Source organism: Capra hircus, chromosome 7 (genome assembly GCF_001704415.2).
Source record: "Capra hircus breed San Clemente chromosome 7, ASM170441v1, whole genome shotgun sequence".
Taxonomy (NCBI): Eukaryota; Metazoa; Chordata; class Mammalia; order Artiodactyla; family Bovidae; genus Capra; species Capra hircus.
The window spans coordinates 48,167,690-48,183,314 of NC_030814.1; the positions used below are offsets into that span (position 1 = coordinate 48,167,690).

General features: G+C 37.1%; 1 protein-coding gene across 1 annotated transcript; it reads left to right on the top strand.

The window, feature by feature from the left end:
- ZNF300 (zinc finger protein 300) lies at positions 863–10,343 on the top strand. The gene is made up of 6 exons (XM_018050141.1): positions 863–1,012; positions 1,656–1,782; positions 2,325–2,444; positions 6,730–6,856; positions 7,099–7,221; positions 8,323–10,343. Exons 3-6 carry the CDS (start codon positions 2,433–2,435, stop codon positions 9,894–9,896), a joined length of 1,836 nt encoding a protein of 611 aa, XP_017905630.1. The 5' UTR covers positions 863–1,012; positions 1,656–1,782; positions 2,325–2,432; the 3' UTR covers positions 9,897–10,343.

Sequence of the window (15,625 nt, forward strand, 5' to 3'; positions counted from 1 at the left end):
TGAGGCTATGTCATTTTTCTGTCCCATTAGTAATATACGAGAATTCCAAGTTCCCATGGCATTCTTACTAACACTCTGTATTTCCAAACTTAGAATACTGTTTTTTTAAAACAAGGTAATAGAAGAGAAATAATATCTCGCTGCCTTTTTAATTTTTTCATTAAGACAGAGGCCTCCTCTCCCTTAAACTTCTCTCTCTTCTATTTTCTTCAGTCGGCCTTTGCAGCTTGTTACTGCAGTAGCAGCGTACCCTGGAGAACTCCTTATAATCGTTCTTAACGTAAATTTCATTATTAATGTGGATCCTATTTCCTTGCTCCTCGGTGAACTCTTCCATCACTTTGGCGGATTTCCCCCACAGTGGAATTTCCATTCCACATTTTCACCCCTCAGCAAGTAGAATCTCCTCGTATATATAGGGTTGCGCCATTTACAAACACTTTTAAGTAAAGTCGCCAGTGAGAATATTTTACTATTCCAAAGTATTCGTCTTTCACCAAAAGCAGCCTTCTAATGGGGGACATTATCACTCAGACTTCTTACCCACTCCTGTAAAATCTCTCTGCAAAATTTTGTGCGTTACAGGTTTGTATAATCCTCTTTTATGTTATCTTTCCCCCCTCCCCTTACTGCCTCTGTGGTACAGCCCAGACAAAGGCGCTGAGTAACCCGAATTCCTCTGCTTGTACGGTACTGACCAGTCTCGCAAGATGGCGGCTCCCACTGAGACACATAGCACGGGGGTGGCCATATTGCCTCCTGAACAAAGCCGCCCAGGGTGCAGAGTGGGCAAAACTCCGCTGTACGGAACAGCGCACGCCGGGGAGCCCCGTGCTTTGCTCACCCAGACAGGAAGCGGGAGAATTCAGCCGTCTTGGGTTAAGCCGTGATGGGCGTTTCTGGAACTGCAGGTCAAAAGGCGGACATGTGTGGTGATGAGTGTCTTTTGGATTGGTAATGGGATAAGAGGGGTATCAGTGATTGGAGACTGATGAAGTCACTGATAGGGAAGGTATGTAGGATTAGGGTTGGGTTTAGTTGGGAATCAGGGATGGGGTTAACTATAAGATTAGTAATTGGATAATGGTGTGTCAGTGATGGGATTATCTGTGGGATCAGAAATGGTGTGTAGGGGGACTGACTGGTGTTGACTGGGTCAGGAATCTAGGGGAGTCTGAAGAATCAGTGATTGATGAGGGAGGCTGTGGACTAAATGATGAGGGCATCCATGTGGCAATCAGTGATGTGGTGGGCATGGGGGAGTTTTATGGAGTACCTGATTGCTAGGCCCCAGGATTCAGAGATCTGGAGGGAGAAATAATGACCAGGGTGTCTTGGATGATAGCCTAGTTAGATAGCAAATGTATGTATGTTTTACATACATTAAAATTTCCACAGGTCATAGGCAACCTTTCAGGTCACATTCCTTCTCAACCCGTCACTATGCCCTTAACCTGGTACCCCTAACAAAAATGATCATTTTGAAACAGTAACAAACAAATCAGGATAGGATTATTATGAAAATTATGATTTTTGTCCTACCTCTGTCTAAATTTATTGAAATCATTTTATATTTTTTTCAAGAAACATTTATTAAACAACTGCTGGGTGCCTGGAGATAAGTATAACTATTTCTCCCAATTGTTTCCTTACAGATCTATTTTGACAAAACTTAGACTACCCTGTATAAAACAGTATCCCTGTGGCAGGAGTACTCAGTTCCTTTGAACCAGTTAAATCTTGTCTACCTGACTCCTTGTGGTACTGAGAAGGATTTACCAGGTATGTACCTTCCTGTATTAGGGTATATTCCCTTGTATCAGTGGTCCCAACTTACTACCATTTTTATATGTAGACATCCATACTGTTGGAAATCAACAATAAAAGTTTAAACATATTGATTGGCAGCAGTGTCTGCTGAGTTGCAAAGAAAATATAAGAGCTCTTGGGACATTAGATTTTAGCTGCTTATTCATTTCTGGGGAATAAGGGAATATATTTCTCAGTTTTTGATTTGGTCATTAGCTATTCTTACTGCTGGGGAACTTACCTTGGTGTGTGTGTGTGTGTTGCCTTATGAACTCCTGCGAATGGAATTGCTGGTTAATGGCAGGGGGGAAATAAGTTGTTAATAAATAAAAAAAGAAACATATCTTCACATCTATACAATTAAAAAACCTTATCTAAGTTCTGTATGATCAAAGTATGTGGTTACAAGAGAGCTTACTTCACATTATACTTGCTCATTTTTCTATGAAGACTAAACTACCTTCTCCCACAGGTTTGCTTATCATCTCCTTAACTTCTGTGGTCGTTGTTTCTAGACTGGTGAATATAGAAGCTGCATTTTGTATCCCGTCTGTGAAAATACCCTTCTGATCACCAATTTTGCCTTTTCAGGCATCTACCATTTTAGAGGAGAGCAGAAAAAGATGAAGTCCCAGGTGAGTTGCTTTAATTTTTAAATTTCCTTTTTTGGTTCTAAATACAATCAAATGGAAAAGTGAAGATAGCTACAATTTAGAGCAGGGAAAGATAGCCAAAATAAACATCCAGACCTAGAAAGAATTGCTAGGTAATATGCAGATAATTTGGCTTGAAACCACTTTAAAAAGTTGGTGTACAGTTTTTCTTATCTTTTTGCTGACATCGTCAGTTACATTATTTGCAGTCCTCTAAAGAGAAAGAAGATACATTTCCCATAGGAAGAAATTATTTCTTGCCATGTAAAACTGAAACAACTCTCAGTTTTGGATCTTCCTTTCAGTAATGGGATATACAGTGTTCTCACCAACACTCCTGTGGTAAATGCAGTAATAAATTTGTAACTGTATCATAGAGTGATTTCTTTTAGAAGGAAGTTATCATAGCATCATAGCCTGACTCTGTAACTTTATCCTTTAGAGCTGGAGTCATCAGACTATTGCCTGTGGGGCAAATTCAGTTTTCTAACTGTTTTTGTAAATAAAGTTTTACTGGCAGCACAGCCATGTCATTTGTTTACATACTGTCTATGGCTTTTTTTGTACTACAGTGCTAGAGTTGGATAAGCACCATATAGCCTGAAATGCTGAAAATAATCTACTTTGCTGAAAAAATTTGTTGACCTCTGCTTTAAAGGACTAGATAGAGTATAGAGGCTTCTTGTTGTCCAGTTTTATCTATCAATAAAGTCTAGATAATACAGAATAGACACATTTTGAATGGTCTTCCAAAATATTTATTTCTTTCAAAAAGTAGTTCTTAAAATATAATTATCAGGAGTTCCCTTGCAGTGGTTAGAGCTCTGAGCTTCCACTGAATGGGGCACAGATTAAATCCCTAGTTGAGGAACTAAGATCCACAACTGAGTCTTTTGTAGTGATGTGGATGGACCTAGAGTCCGTCATAGGAAGGACTAAGTCAGAAAGAGAAAAACAAATATCATATATTAAATGCATCTCTATGGAATCTGTTAATAGAAAGATGGTACAGATGAGCCTGTTTGCAGGACAGGAATAAGATGCAGATGTAGAAAATGGACATGGGGTGGGAAAGGGAGGGTGAGACAAATTGGTAGAGTAGGATTGACGTAGACACAACTGTGTGTAAAATAGACAGCTAGTGGGAAGTTGCTGTATAGCACAGAGAGCTTAGCTCGATGCTCTGTGATGACCTAGAGCAGTCAGATTGGGGGAAAGTGGGAAAGAGGTTCATGAGGGAGGAAATATATGTGTACATATAGCTGATTTACTTCATTGTACAGCAGAAAGTAACACAACATTGTGAAGCAGTTATACTCCAATAAAAAAGATAATCATAACTTTACATGAAGGTTACCTTCTTATATGAATAGATGGAATCTAAAAAATTACTATTAATAAATAAATAATTTTTTATAATTGTCTTGCAAAGCTTTGGAAAGCAGGGGTCCCTGATGTTCTAAAGAGGAGTATGGGCTTTTTATTGGCCCAATAGATTCAACTGCCATGGCTAATTAACTTGCTTATTCCTTTAGGATTAAAGATTTGTATTTTTTCCATACAGTCCAGAAGTAGAAGTCATCATTTTCACACACATATATCTTTTCTCCCTCTAACACCTATTCCCCTTCCGTCTCCTCCATCTCTTCCATTCTCTCAGTCACTCAAGCTGTAAAAATCGCTTGTAACTGATACAATAAATATAATTTTCCACTGATAATGTGATGTATTTTATTCAAGATTAACAAAATTTATACATATATGGTATATTAAAGCATTCTAGTGTTATTGATAAAGCAAAATTAGAATATTAGCATTACATTTATGAATTTTTTCTTATCAGAATGGATTTCTTCTATTTTCTACATTAATTATCTTTCTCATGTTACTGTTCTTTAGATCACAGGAATATTATTCAAAGTGTGAAAAAGCATTTTAAATTAAGTATGAACTTTATTCTCTATAATTTTCATTCTTTCCTTTTTAGCAGACATGTCTTGATTATTCAGTATATGTCACATGCTGGCTAGCTATGAAATAACTCAAAATTTAGGCATGGTTCTTTCTTGGAAAGAGTACAGAGAAAAACGGGGCAAACAGGTAATAGACATGAGAGCAAGGAACTTTTATAGTGGTGAAGGAAGAGCAGCCAGCTTTATAGAGAAAGCAAGGATGAGAGGCTTAAAAAATGATTGAACTTTGGATCATGAAGGAAGTACGATGAGGATGGGAAACAGCATTTGCAAAAGTAGAAAAGGCTGAGAATTTGAGGAAAACTAAAGTGGAGGTGTTTTGTTGAAAGTTTGTCTAAAGGCGTTATTAATGTAATAAAATATAAAAAGCCTTAATTACAGTGTCAAGGAAGGCATTGTGGAGTCCAGTGGTCATAAAACCAAGGTATTGAGTCAGGATACCTGCTTTTAAATCTGACAGTTGACTGGTCATATATATTTAGTGTAACATTTAGCACAAAGTAACTTAACCACTGTATTATGAGAGCTATCTCATATGTAAAGTGGGAAAACTAAAGGGATTGTTATGGGAACAAACTAAATGTGTGGTAGGTTGATGGTATGGGATGAGAGAAACCTTAAGATTGAGATGATTGAGATGAGAATAAATATATATATAGATGGAACCAAAGGAATCTTTTAAGCAAGGGAATGTTGATATTTAATTTCTCATTCTGAAAGCAGCATTTGATAATAAGAGAATAATTAGGGAAAACCCCTTAAAAATAGTTTTAAATAATACAAATCATTCAGATACCACTATTAGGTGACAACTATTGTGAACATACATAATTAAAACCACTAGTTTACCCTCCAGAAATGTCTATGGCTCTACAGTTATCCAAGTCCTTTATTTCAGTGTCATGTCAATTTGTTTTGGCTTTTTCATGAATGTTTCCTGCATATTTCTTAAGTGTAAATGTGTTCTTTTTCAATATTGCTGTTATAATTTATGTATTTCATTATATTCCTAGCTATTGCATATATGTAGGAGAGTTGTTAGATTTAGAAGAAGCTAAGATTTCTTTCCTATGAAATGAGGGGATTGGATTAGAATCTTCAAGAACTCTGACGTTCTCTGACTCTCTATGGCTCTTCTCAAAAAATGTTTGTGTTAAACTTTAAAAATCCTTCTCTATAATTATTAATAAAAATCCTCCCAGTCAGGTTTTGTTGTTATTTTATAGTTTTGGGTATTTTTAAAATTAAAATTTTTCTTCATGCAGAATATATATTTTTTTCTTTTTTCTAAGAGATAAGATATCATTGTATTATAATTGATAAACTTCATTATGATAGCTAGAACTGGCATAGCCAAGTACCGCAAACTGCATGGATTAAATGACAGAAATTTTTTATCTCACAGTTCTGGAGGCTGTAAGTCAAATTCAGCTTATCAGCAGGGTTGGTTCCTTCTGAGGGCTTGAGGGAAGGATCTGTTCTAAGTCTCTCTGTTTGGCTTATAGATAACTTATCTTTTCCTCAATTGTCTTCATTCTATGTGTGTGTGACTCTGTTCAAACTTCTCCTTTTTATATGGATATCAGTTTTATTGGGTTAGGGTCCATCCTAATGACCTTGTATAACAAATTATATTTGCAATGGCCCTGTTTCCAAATAAGGTCACTTACGAATTTCTAGGGTATACAGTTCAGTTTCTAGCATATGAATTCAACATTATTCTTTTCCTGTTAACTTTCCAGTTGTTTCAGTACTATTCATTGGCTAATACATCTTCCTTTCAGCTCTTTTAATGCTGCTTTGGAGAAGGCAATGGCACCCCATTCCAGTACTCTTGCCTGGAAAATCCCATGGATGGAGGAGCCTGGTAGGCTGCAGTCCATGGGGTCGCCAAGAGTCAGACACGACTGAGCGACTTCACTTTCACTTTTCACTTTCATACATTGGAGAAGGAAATGGCAGCCCACTCCAGTGTTCTTGCTTGGAGAATCTCAGGGACGGGGGAGCCTGGTGGGCTGCCGTCTATGGAGTCGCACAGAGTCGGACACGACTGAAGTGACTTAGCAGTAGCAATGCTGCTTTATCATTTACTAAATTACCATTGTATTAGGTAGGCATTTTATGGTTAACCTCTTTTGTTTTCCTGTCCTGTCTGGCTCTTGTTAGAGGCAGGATTTGACATTGATTCTCCCAAATACTCTGATACAAAACAAAGTGTAGGTATAGTTTTGCATGCTATAGTAGAAATGATAAGACTGATGACTTTAGATTGAACAGGAATATTGCTGTTACAGGGATTAGTATCTTTCAAGGATGTGGCTGTCGATTTCACCCAGGAGGAGTGGCAGCAACTAGACCCTGCTCAGAAGACCCTGTACAGGGATGTGATGCTGGAGAATTATAGCCACCTGGTCTCAATGGGTAAGAGTGACTTCCCTATATAACTCAGACTTGATCCGTCAAGTACCTTTCCTTACCAGTCACTATAGTTAGGTGGTTCCTGATGTGTATATAATGACTTTGATGATCTTAATACCTTCCCCAATGGAGGTCATTGCTTTCTGAAGGTTAAATGAACTACTTCATTGTAGACCTCCTTAAACTGCATCTTCTCTTTTGCCTTCTGTGCAGTCTATCCCAGTTCTCTGATTTCTATTTAATAGGGCATCCAGTTTCCAAACCAGATGTCATTTCCAAGTTGGAGCAAGGAGAAGATCCATGGATCATTAAGACAGACATACCAAATCGGATCTGTCCATATGAAGGTCAGGCAGATGGGCGACTAGGTAAGTGAAATATCAGTTTGCTTGTTTTGTTTTTATTTTGGTTGATCGATGCCTGAGGCTTATGTTTCTCTCCTTAGTGAATTTTCTTACTCTTCGTTCCTGTGCTGAAAATTTAGTAGGCACTCAACAAATAATTAATCAATTAAATAGTTGTGAACCTTTATAGGTGATAGCTATTTCTTATTGATTCTATATGTATATCTTTTGTATTAAATGTATATTGTTTTATATATTTAATGCATTTTATGAAAAGGCTTAATAGGCAATAGAAGGAAAATTTCTTCTAAAAACACAGGTTGCATTACAAAATTAAATGTCAAATACTGCTTTTTAAAAGTTCAGAGAAAATTAGAGTCTAAAGAAATGCAACAGAATTTGAAAAGGTATTTTTCAGAGCATGCAGCTGTAGCTGCTTTGAAAGATAAATTGAGTATTGATGATGATGAGATAGGGAGGTGAAGGCAAAATGTTGGTGGAGGTGGGCAAGAAGAATATATGAACAAAACCTAGAAGATAGGGAAATACGGCTTTTCTGGGAGAACTTTGCTAGTTTTATTTGATAATATATAGAAGGAACAGTGGAATTCAAGCTTGGGTTCTTGGCGTGACTCTGATACTAAATCCACAGCATGATCTTGGGTTTTTCTCTTGTTTATATTAGTTGTTAACTAGGAAAGTAGAATGAGAGGAGATAAAATATTTTGTGTACAGAAGAGACCTTGTTTCTTCAGCTAGAGGTGGCAGGATAATACTAGCCAAGTATATAGCAGATGGTTTATAAAATAAATGAATTTGAATGGTGAAAAGCATTTACATTCTGAAAGCAGGAGAAATGGGAAGATTCTAAAACAGTAATCCAAGATTAGAGTGATAATAACTCAGATAGTTTTCTGTCTCCTTCAGGTCTAGTTTTTTCATGAATATTTCTCTTTAACATCTTTGTCTATTCATTCCCCTGATCATAGTGTATGTTTTACTGTCTTCTGAAAAGGCATCTCATCCCTGTTTGGGTTCATCACCTTTATTAGATCAATCATTTTTTATACTCCTCTGTTTTCTGTTAATTATTCTTTATGACGTTTTAATTTTCCTTTCTTTTAGACAGGAAGAGTAACCTTGACAACCCCCAATCATGTATTTTGGGGTCTGTTTCCTTCCATAATAAGATATTGAAAGGAGTCATAAAGGATGGTTCATTATACTCCATTTTAAAAGTCTGTCAAAGTGATGGTCAGTTACAGAGATGTCAGAAAAACAGTCTTTCCAGACAAGTAACAGTCATCAACAACAAAACAATGACTATAGAGTCAGACTACAAATATGATGCACTGAGGAAAATATTTCAAGAGTGCATAGAGTCAGATGCTTCAAGACAAAGACCCTATAACTATGATGCCTTTAAAAAGAACTTGAAATCTAATATTGACCTACCTAGTTGTAACAAGAACAATTCAAGAACAAACCTTGATGAGAGTTTTGGATGTGGAAAATCAATCATCCACAGTGTGGCCAATTCTAACCTTGAGAAGCTTCACAATGGAGTAATTCCCTGTAATGATAATGAGCATGGAAACATTTTCAGCAAGAAACAATCCATTATTCATTATCAGAATGTTGAAACCAAGGAAAAAACCTGTGTGTGTATTACATGTGGAAAAGCCTTTGCTAAGAAGTCACAGCTCATTGTACATCAACGAATTCATACTGGGAAAAAACCATATGATTGTGGTGCATGTGGGAAAGCCTTCAGTGAGAAGTTTCACCTCATTGTACATCAGAGAACTCATACTGGGGAGAAACCTTATGAATGTTCTGAATGTGGAAAAGCCTTCTCTCAAAAATCATCCCTTATTATACATCAGAGAGTTCATACTGGAGAAAAACCATACGAATGTAGTGAATGTGGAAAAGCCTTCTCCCAGAAATCACCCCTCATTATACATCAGAGAATTCACACTGGAGAGAAACCTTATGAATGTAGAGAATGTGGTAAGGCCTTCTCCCAGAAGTCGCAACTAATTATACATCATCGAGCTCATACTGGAGAGAAGCCCTATGAGTGTACTGAATGTGGGAAAGCCTTTTGTGAGAAGTCCCACCTCATTATACATAAAAGAATTCATACTGGGGAGAAACCCTACAAATGTGCTCAGTGTGAGGAAGCCTTCAGCAGAAAGACAGAACTCATTACACACCAGTTAATTCATACTGGGGAGAAACCTTATGAATGTACTGCTTGTGGGAAGACCTTTTCCCGAAAGTCACAGCTCATTATACATCAGAGAACGCATACTGGAGAGAAACCCTATAAATGCAATGAATGTGGAAAAGCCTTCTGTCAGAAATCACATCTCATTGGACATCAGAGAATACACACAGGAGAAAAACCTTATGTTTGTACTGAATGTGGGAAAGCCTTCTCTCAAAAGTCTCACCTCCCAGGTCATCAGAGGATTCATACAGGAGAGAAACCATATGTATGTGCTGAATGTGGAAAGGCATTTTCTCAGAAGTCAGATCTTGTTTTACATCGGAGAATTCACACTGGGGAAAGACCCTATCAGTGTGCTGTATGTGGGAAAGCTTTCATCCAGAAATCACAACTCACTGTACATCAGAGAATTCATAGCAGTGGTAAAAATCATAGTGAACTAAAAACACAGACAAGCTTTTAGTATTAGCTCAAGAATTCATATATAACAGGAACTTGATTAATTTGATAAATTTGTTGACAGCATCTTTATAGAGAAAATTTTACAAGAAAATTCATATCTGTAGTGTGGTGATAACCTAACTCAGCAAACATGATGGAAAATAATTACATAAATGAAGGCCATTTTCACCATAGCATGTAGAGCTTTTAAAGTTATGAATTGAATGGTTAGTAGAACAAATTATGTATATAGAATGTTGTCAAAGTACATATTCCTTATTATGCCCCATAACAATAAACATTGTGAAATTGCTAATATTAACTTGGCATCATTTTGGTCATATACATTAATTCCCTATAAAGGACAGAAAGAAAGCTTGATTTTAAAAAATCAATTCCAAGAAACTGCATTAACAAGGAAAGGCTTGGGAGTTCCCTAATAATAGGACTCAACAATTTCACTGCTGTGGCCCGGGTTCAATTCCTGGTCAGGGAACTAAGATCAAGTTGCACAGTGTGACCAAAAAAAAAAAAAAAAAAAAAAGTGGGGTGAGGGGCTTAGCATGACCCCTAAAGATACATGTAAAATTCATATACAAAGATGGAAGGATAGGTTGATCAGATTCAGCAAAGGTGATAGTTGCACATTTTCCCATTTCAAGCATATCAGTTGATCTGTATCTTTGGAAGGATCCTTTTGAAACTGATGCTTCTTGACCATGTCTCCTATTCCTCTTGGAACATTTACTTTTCCTTACTGAAAATTTGGTATAATGGAAAGACTTTGGTACTTAACCACATTGTCTGGGTTTTAATCCTGGCTCAACTGCTCAAAAGATTGTATGACTTCAGGCAAGCCTGCTTTACCTATCTGAATATTTTTTCTTACTGGTAAATAGAAGTACAGTGTAGAGCACATTTTCAATTAACATTAGTTCTTTTTATTTTTTATCCCTCAGTTTCCACTTGATTCCTTCACATTTCATGCCCACCTTATCTGTTTGCTGCATGGCTGAATTATCTGTTATAAAACTGGATGAGAATTTCTGCAGGGGGAGAAGGCATGCCTCACAGAGAGGGATGTGGGAACCTGTGTGGGCTAATTTCTGATCTCATTATGAACACTGAGTTGAGAGCACTGACATCAGATACAACTGACCATTCATATCTTAGATAGAAGGTCTAAGGTTGAGGTCCTCTGAAATTTCCTCTTGAAACATGTCCTAACTGCTCTTATGGAGGCGTGAGAATGACTAGGGATCATGCTGAGAATATAGAGAAATTTGGTAAGGAGGGTGTTTTATATAGTGACAGCTTTGGACCTTATGTAGGTTTGAACAGTTTCACAGTTCCCACCTTATAGACTCCCTGTTTGATCTTTCCACCATCACAACTCCCAAGCAGCCTCATTGACCTGATAGTAGGTATTTCAGATTTAGCACTTTGCCTTCTTGTTTAACCTTTACCAGTTCTTTTTCTCCCCAGCATTTTACTAGAGGAGTTAGCCAGTACAGTAGGGCAAGAAAAAGAAATCATAGGCATATTCAGGTTCTACAGAGACTTAAAGTTATTGAAAAGATTTGAATACAACTAAATAAGAAAAAAAGCCAATTCTATATTATCCTTTCCAGAAAAGAGGAGGGATCCCTGACATACTTTATGACACTACCATTATCTTGATGCTAAAGCCAGAGATATTACAAGAAAATACTTAGTGGCCAGTATTTCTCCTGAACATAGCCATAGCCATTCTTAATAGACTATTTGCAAATCAGATCTAGAAATACATATTTTTAAAAAGGTACATCATGGCCAAATAGAGTTTCATTGAAGAATGCAAAGTTGGTCCAGTATACAAAGAAAAGATTTTGGTATACTTCCACATACCAAGAGCCTAGAAAGTATAACTATATGGTCATTTCTATATATAGGGGAAAATTATTTGACAAAAATATATCAATTTAGAATAAAACCCAGTAACAGAATAAAGGCCAGCTTCCTCAAATAGTTGAAGGACATCTATAGAACATCTAAAGTTAGTATATTTAATAGTGAAAGACTTCCTCAAGATTGGGAAAAAGTTAAAGATGTCTGCTCTGCTTTCCCTGGTGAATATTGTACTGGTGATCTTAGCCAGTACAGTAGGGAAAGCAAAAAGGCAGGGGGTGGGGTGGAATAGGGGAGTGGAGTATAATCAGGGAAGGAAAATAAAATTGTCTTTATTTACAAACAACATGGTCTACACAGAAGATTTCAAAAGCTACAAAAATTCTAGGGACTTCCCTGGTGGGCCAGTGCTCCACATACCCAATGTAGGGGGCACAGGTTTGATTCCTGGTTGGGGAACTTAGATCTTGCATGCCTCATGATGTGGCTGAAAAGTAAGTTAAATTTTTAAAATCTACTGGACGTGATAAATGGGCTTCACAAAATAAGTAAACAAGGAGATGCTCTACAGATGGAAAGATTCAGTATTGATAAGATATGAACTTTCCTCAAATTGATCTATATATTTATTGCAATCACCCACAGAAAAGATCTCAGCAGGCATTTGTGTAGAATTTGACAACCAGATGAAAATGTAAAAGACCTAGAATAAACAAGATATCTTTGAAAAGAAACAAACTCGTATTACCTTATTTCAAGGCTTATTGTAAAGTTAGAGTAATCAAGTACTGTCATAAGTATTGTCATAAGAATGATAGGTCAATGAAATAGTATAATCTAGAAATTAAACCACACATACAACAGATTTTTAACAAAGTTGTCAAAGTAACTCAATGGACGAAAGATAGTCTTTTCAATAGACAATGCTGGAACATTTGGAAACCCATGTGCAAAAACAAAACAAACCCCCTTGATTCCTAGCTCATACTCATATAAAAATCAATTTGAAAAAAAATCATGAGCATAAAATACCCATAAAATTCTCTTTATGTTATCTTTGCAGATGAATTCTTGACATACTTCCCCACATTGATTCTTAATATTTTAGGTATCATTTTTGTTTTGTTATTGCCAGCTCTACATCATAATACTTACACACCAGGCACAGCCAGGTTAGTATCATTTCTATTCATGTAGTTATAGCCAGGAATTTCACCTTCCTCTTGTGCTGGTTAAGTCTCACAATGTTTGAGTCCTTACCTGCAGTAGCTCCGGAGGAATCTATTCAGTCGTTTTGATAAGGACTTTCAGTGGTACAACATATGATGCAAATTGAGGGTTATGCGTTCTAATGGCTAGTGCTCTACCTGAATTACAGAGGTTTTAATACGTTTCTGTGATAAGGAAATACTGAATTTCTGACTTGGTGAGGAGATTGAAAATTCATAGAATTCTCTAGGAAATCATTGTTACTGTCCAGCAGCTAGTTTTGTGAATTTAGAGCTGTGAGGGATCTCAGGTAATCCTTGAGATGGTTCACTGGGATCATTTCCAGTCTCCTAAAGGACTGAACTACTTTCTCACCATCATCACCTTGTTGGTAATAGCACACTCATCATGGCCTGTCTCTTTACCAGTGCATGCCATTGTCACCACAGCCTCCTCTCAGAATCTTCACCAAACTGAAGAAGAGAGCATCTTTATACAAAGGCTGGTATCAGTATTTTAAAGCCAGAAAACTGCTTTAAAGGTCAGCACACATATTCCATCTTTAAAAGAAAACAGAAAAACTGTCTTTATTCCTTTATACATAAGAGAAAATCGAGATATTAAGAGTAAAAGCAAAACAAAGAGTAACTTGGTTTCCACTCATCAGAAATCATAATTCAAACCCAGATATTCTGATGCCAGAGTCTACACACTTAACCACTGTGTTAGACTGCCCCTCTTTCCACTGTAGACTATTTCTTGAACTATTATTATTTTGTGGGTTTTGATGCCTGCACAAAGGTACTCCTATTTAGTCAAACTTAATTATTGAAAAAAAAAATCTCCTTTAAAAATCACTTTCAATTGATTTAAAGATTTAATTCTAATTTTTTATGTTCAGAAATGTGCTCTTCTAGATTCTAGAAATGAGATAGCTTGTTGATAAACATGGAAATCAAATCATGGATTTTTAAAAGAGCTCAGAGAATTAGAATCTGAAGAACATAGGTGAAGCCATTGATGCTATGCATTCAGTGACCCTCCTAAGCTCTGGGCCTATAAAGTTGAAACATCTAGAAGTATAGTCCCTTAGGAACTGTGTCCTGATTGATGATACTCTGTTGCAGGTGGTACCAACAGATAATGGCTCCAGATTTTGTTGAGATGATCAGGAGGAAATTTAATGCCTCATATTGCTTTGGGATTCCTTATGTAAGGAGGTTCTTGGAAAGCTCCCAGAAATGGCTGGCTGAAGAGTGTCACATCCACTATTGTACTTGCCAGAGGTAGGCCAAGCCGATCTTTGGAGGGGTCATATGTTCATATAATGGCAAAACATGACCATGTACTTACTGTAAGACTTTTATACTATATATGAAGTAGTATACTACTTGCAGGTAAATTGGGATAAGCTAAAGGTATATAGTACAAATGTTAAAAAAATCAGTAAAGTAAAACACAGTTATAGTTGGTAATCCAAAGGGGATAGAAAGGAATTGGAACAAACATTCACTTGATCCAACAGAAGGCAGAAAAAAAGAACAGATAGGACAAATGGGAAATAAAATGGAGATGATAGACTTAATCTAACAATATAAATTATCACATAACAGTACAAACACACCAATTGAATAAAGGTTGTTATATTGGCTAAAATGACACAGCCTAACGACATGCTGCCTATGAAAAGCACACTTTAGAGACATGGATAGGTTATTTTTTTCCTGTACAAATATTTGTTTTTAAATTTCTATTTTACATTGGACTACAGTTGATAGCCCACGTCCAAGGTAAGAGAAACCCAAGTAAGATGGTAGATGTTGCAAGAGGGCTTCAGAGGGCAGGCACACTGAAACCATGATCACAGAAAACTAGTCAATCTAATCACACTAGGACCACAGCCTTGTCTAACTCAGTGAAACTAAGCCATGACCTGTGGGGCTACCCAAGACGGGCAGGCATGGTGGAGAGGTCTGACACAATGTGGTCCACTGGAGAAGGGAATGGCAAACCACTTCAGTATTCTTGCCTTAAGAACCCCATGAACATTAGGAAAAGGCAAAAAGATAGGATACCGAAAGAGGAATTCCCCAGGTCAGTAGGTGCCCACTATGCTTTCTGGAGATATAACTCCAGAAAGAATGAAGGGATGGAGCCAAAGCAAAAACAATACCCAGTTGTGGATGAGACTGGTGATAGAAGCAAGGTCTGATGCTGTAAAGAGCAATATTGCATAGGAACCTGGAATGTCAGATCCATGAATCAAGGCAAATTGGAAGTAGTCAAACAGGAGATGGCAAGAGTGAATGTCGACATTCTAGGAATCAGCGAACTAAAATGGACTGGAATGGGTGAATTTAACTCAGATGACCAGTATATCTACTACTGCGGGCAGGAATCCCTTAGAAGAAATGGAGTAGCCATCATAGTCAATAAAAGAGTCTGAAACTCAGTACTTGGATGCAGTCTCAAAAACAATCATCTCTGTTCGTTTCCAAAGCAAACCATTCAGTATCACAGTAATCCAAGTCTGTGCCCCAGTGACGCTTAAGAAGCTGAGGTTGAACGGTTCTATGAAGACCTACAAGACCTTTTAGACCTAACACCCAAAAACGATGTCCTTTTCATTATAGGGGACTGGTATGCAAAAGTAGG

Coding starts and splice junctions, on each gene's coding strand:
- ZNF300 (XM_018050141.1), top strand. Junction 6,857..7,098: donor TAGCCACCTGGTCTCAATGG/GTAAGAGTGACT, acceptor TCTATTTAATAG/GGCATCCAGTTTCCAAACCA. Junction 7,222..8,322: donor TCAGGCAGATGGGCGACTAG/GTAAGTGAAATA, acceptor CCTTTCTTTTAG/ACAGGAAGAGTAACCTTGAC.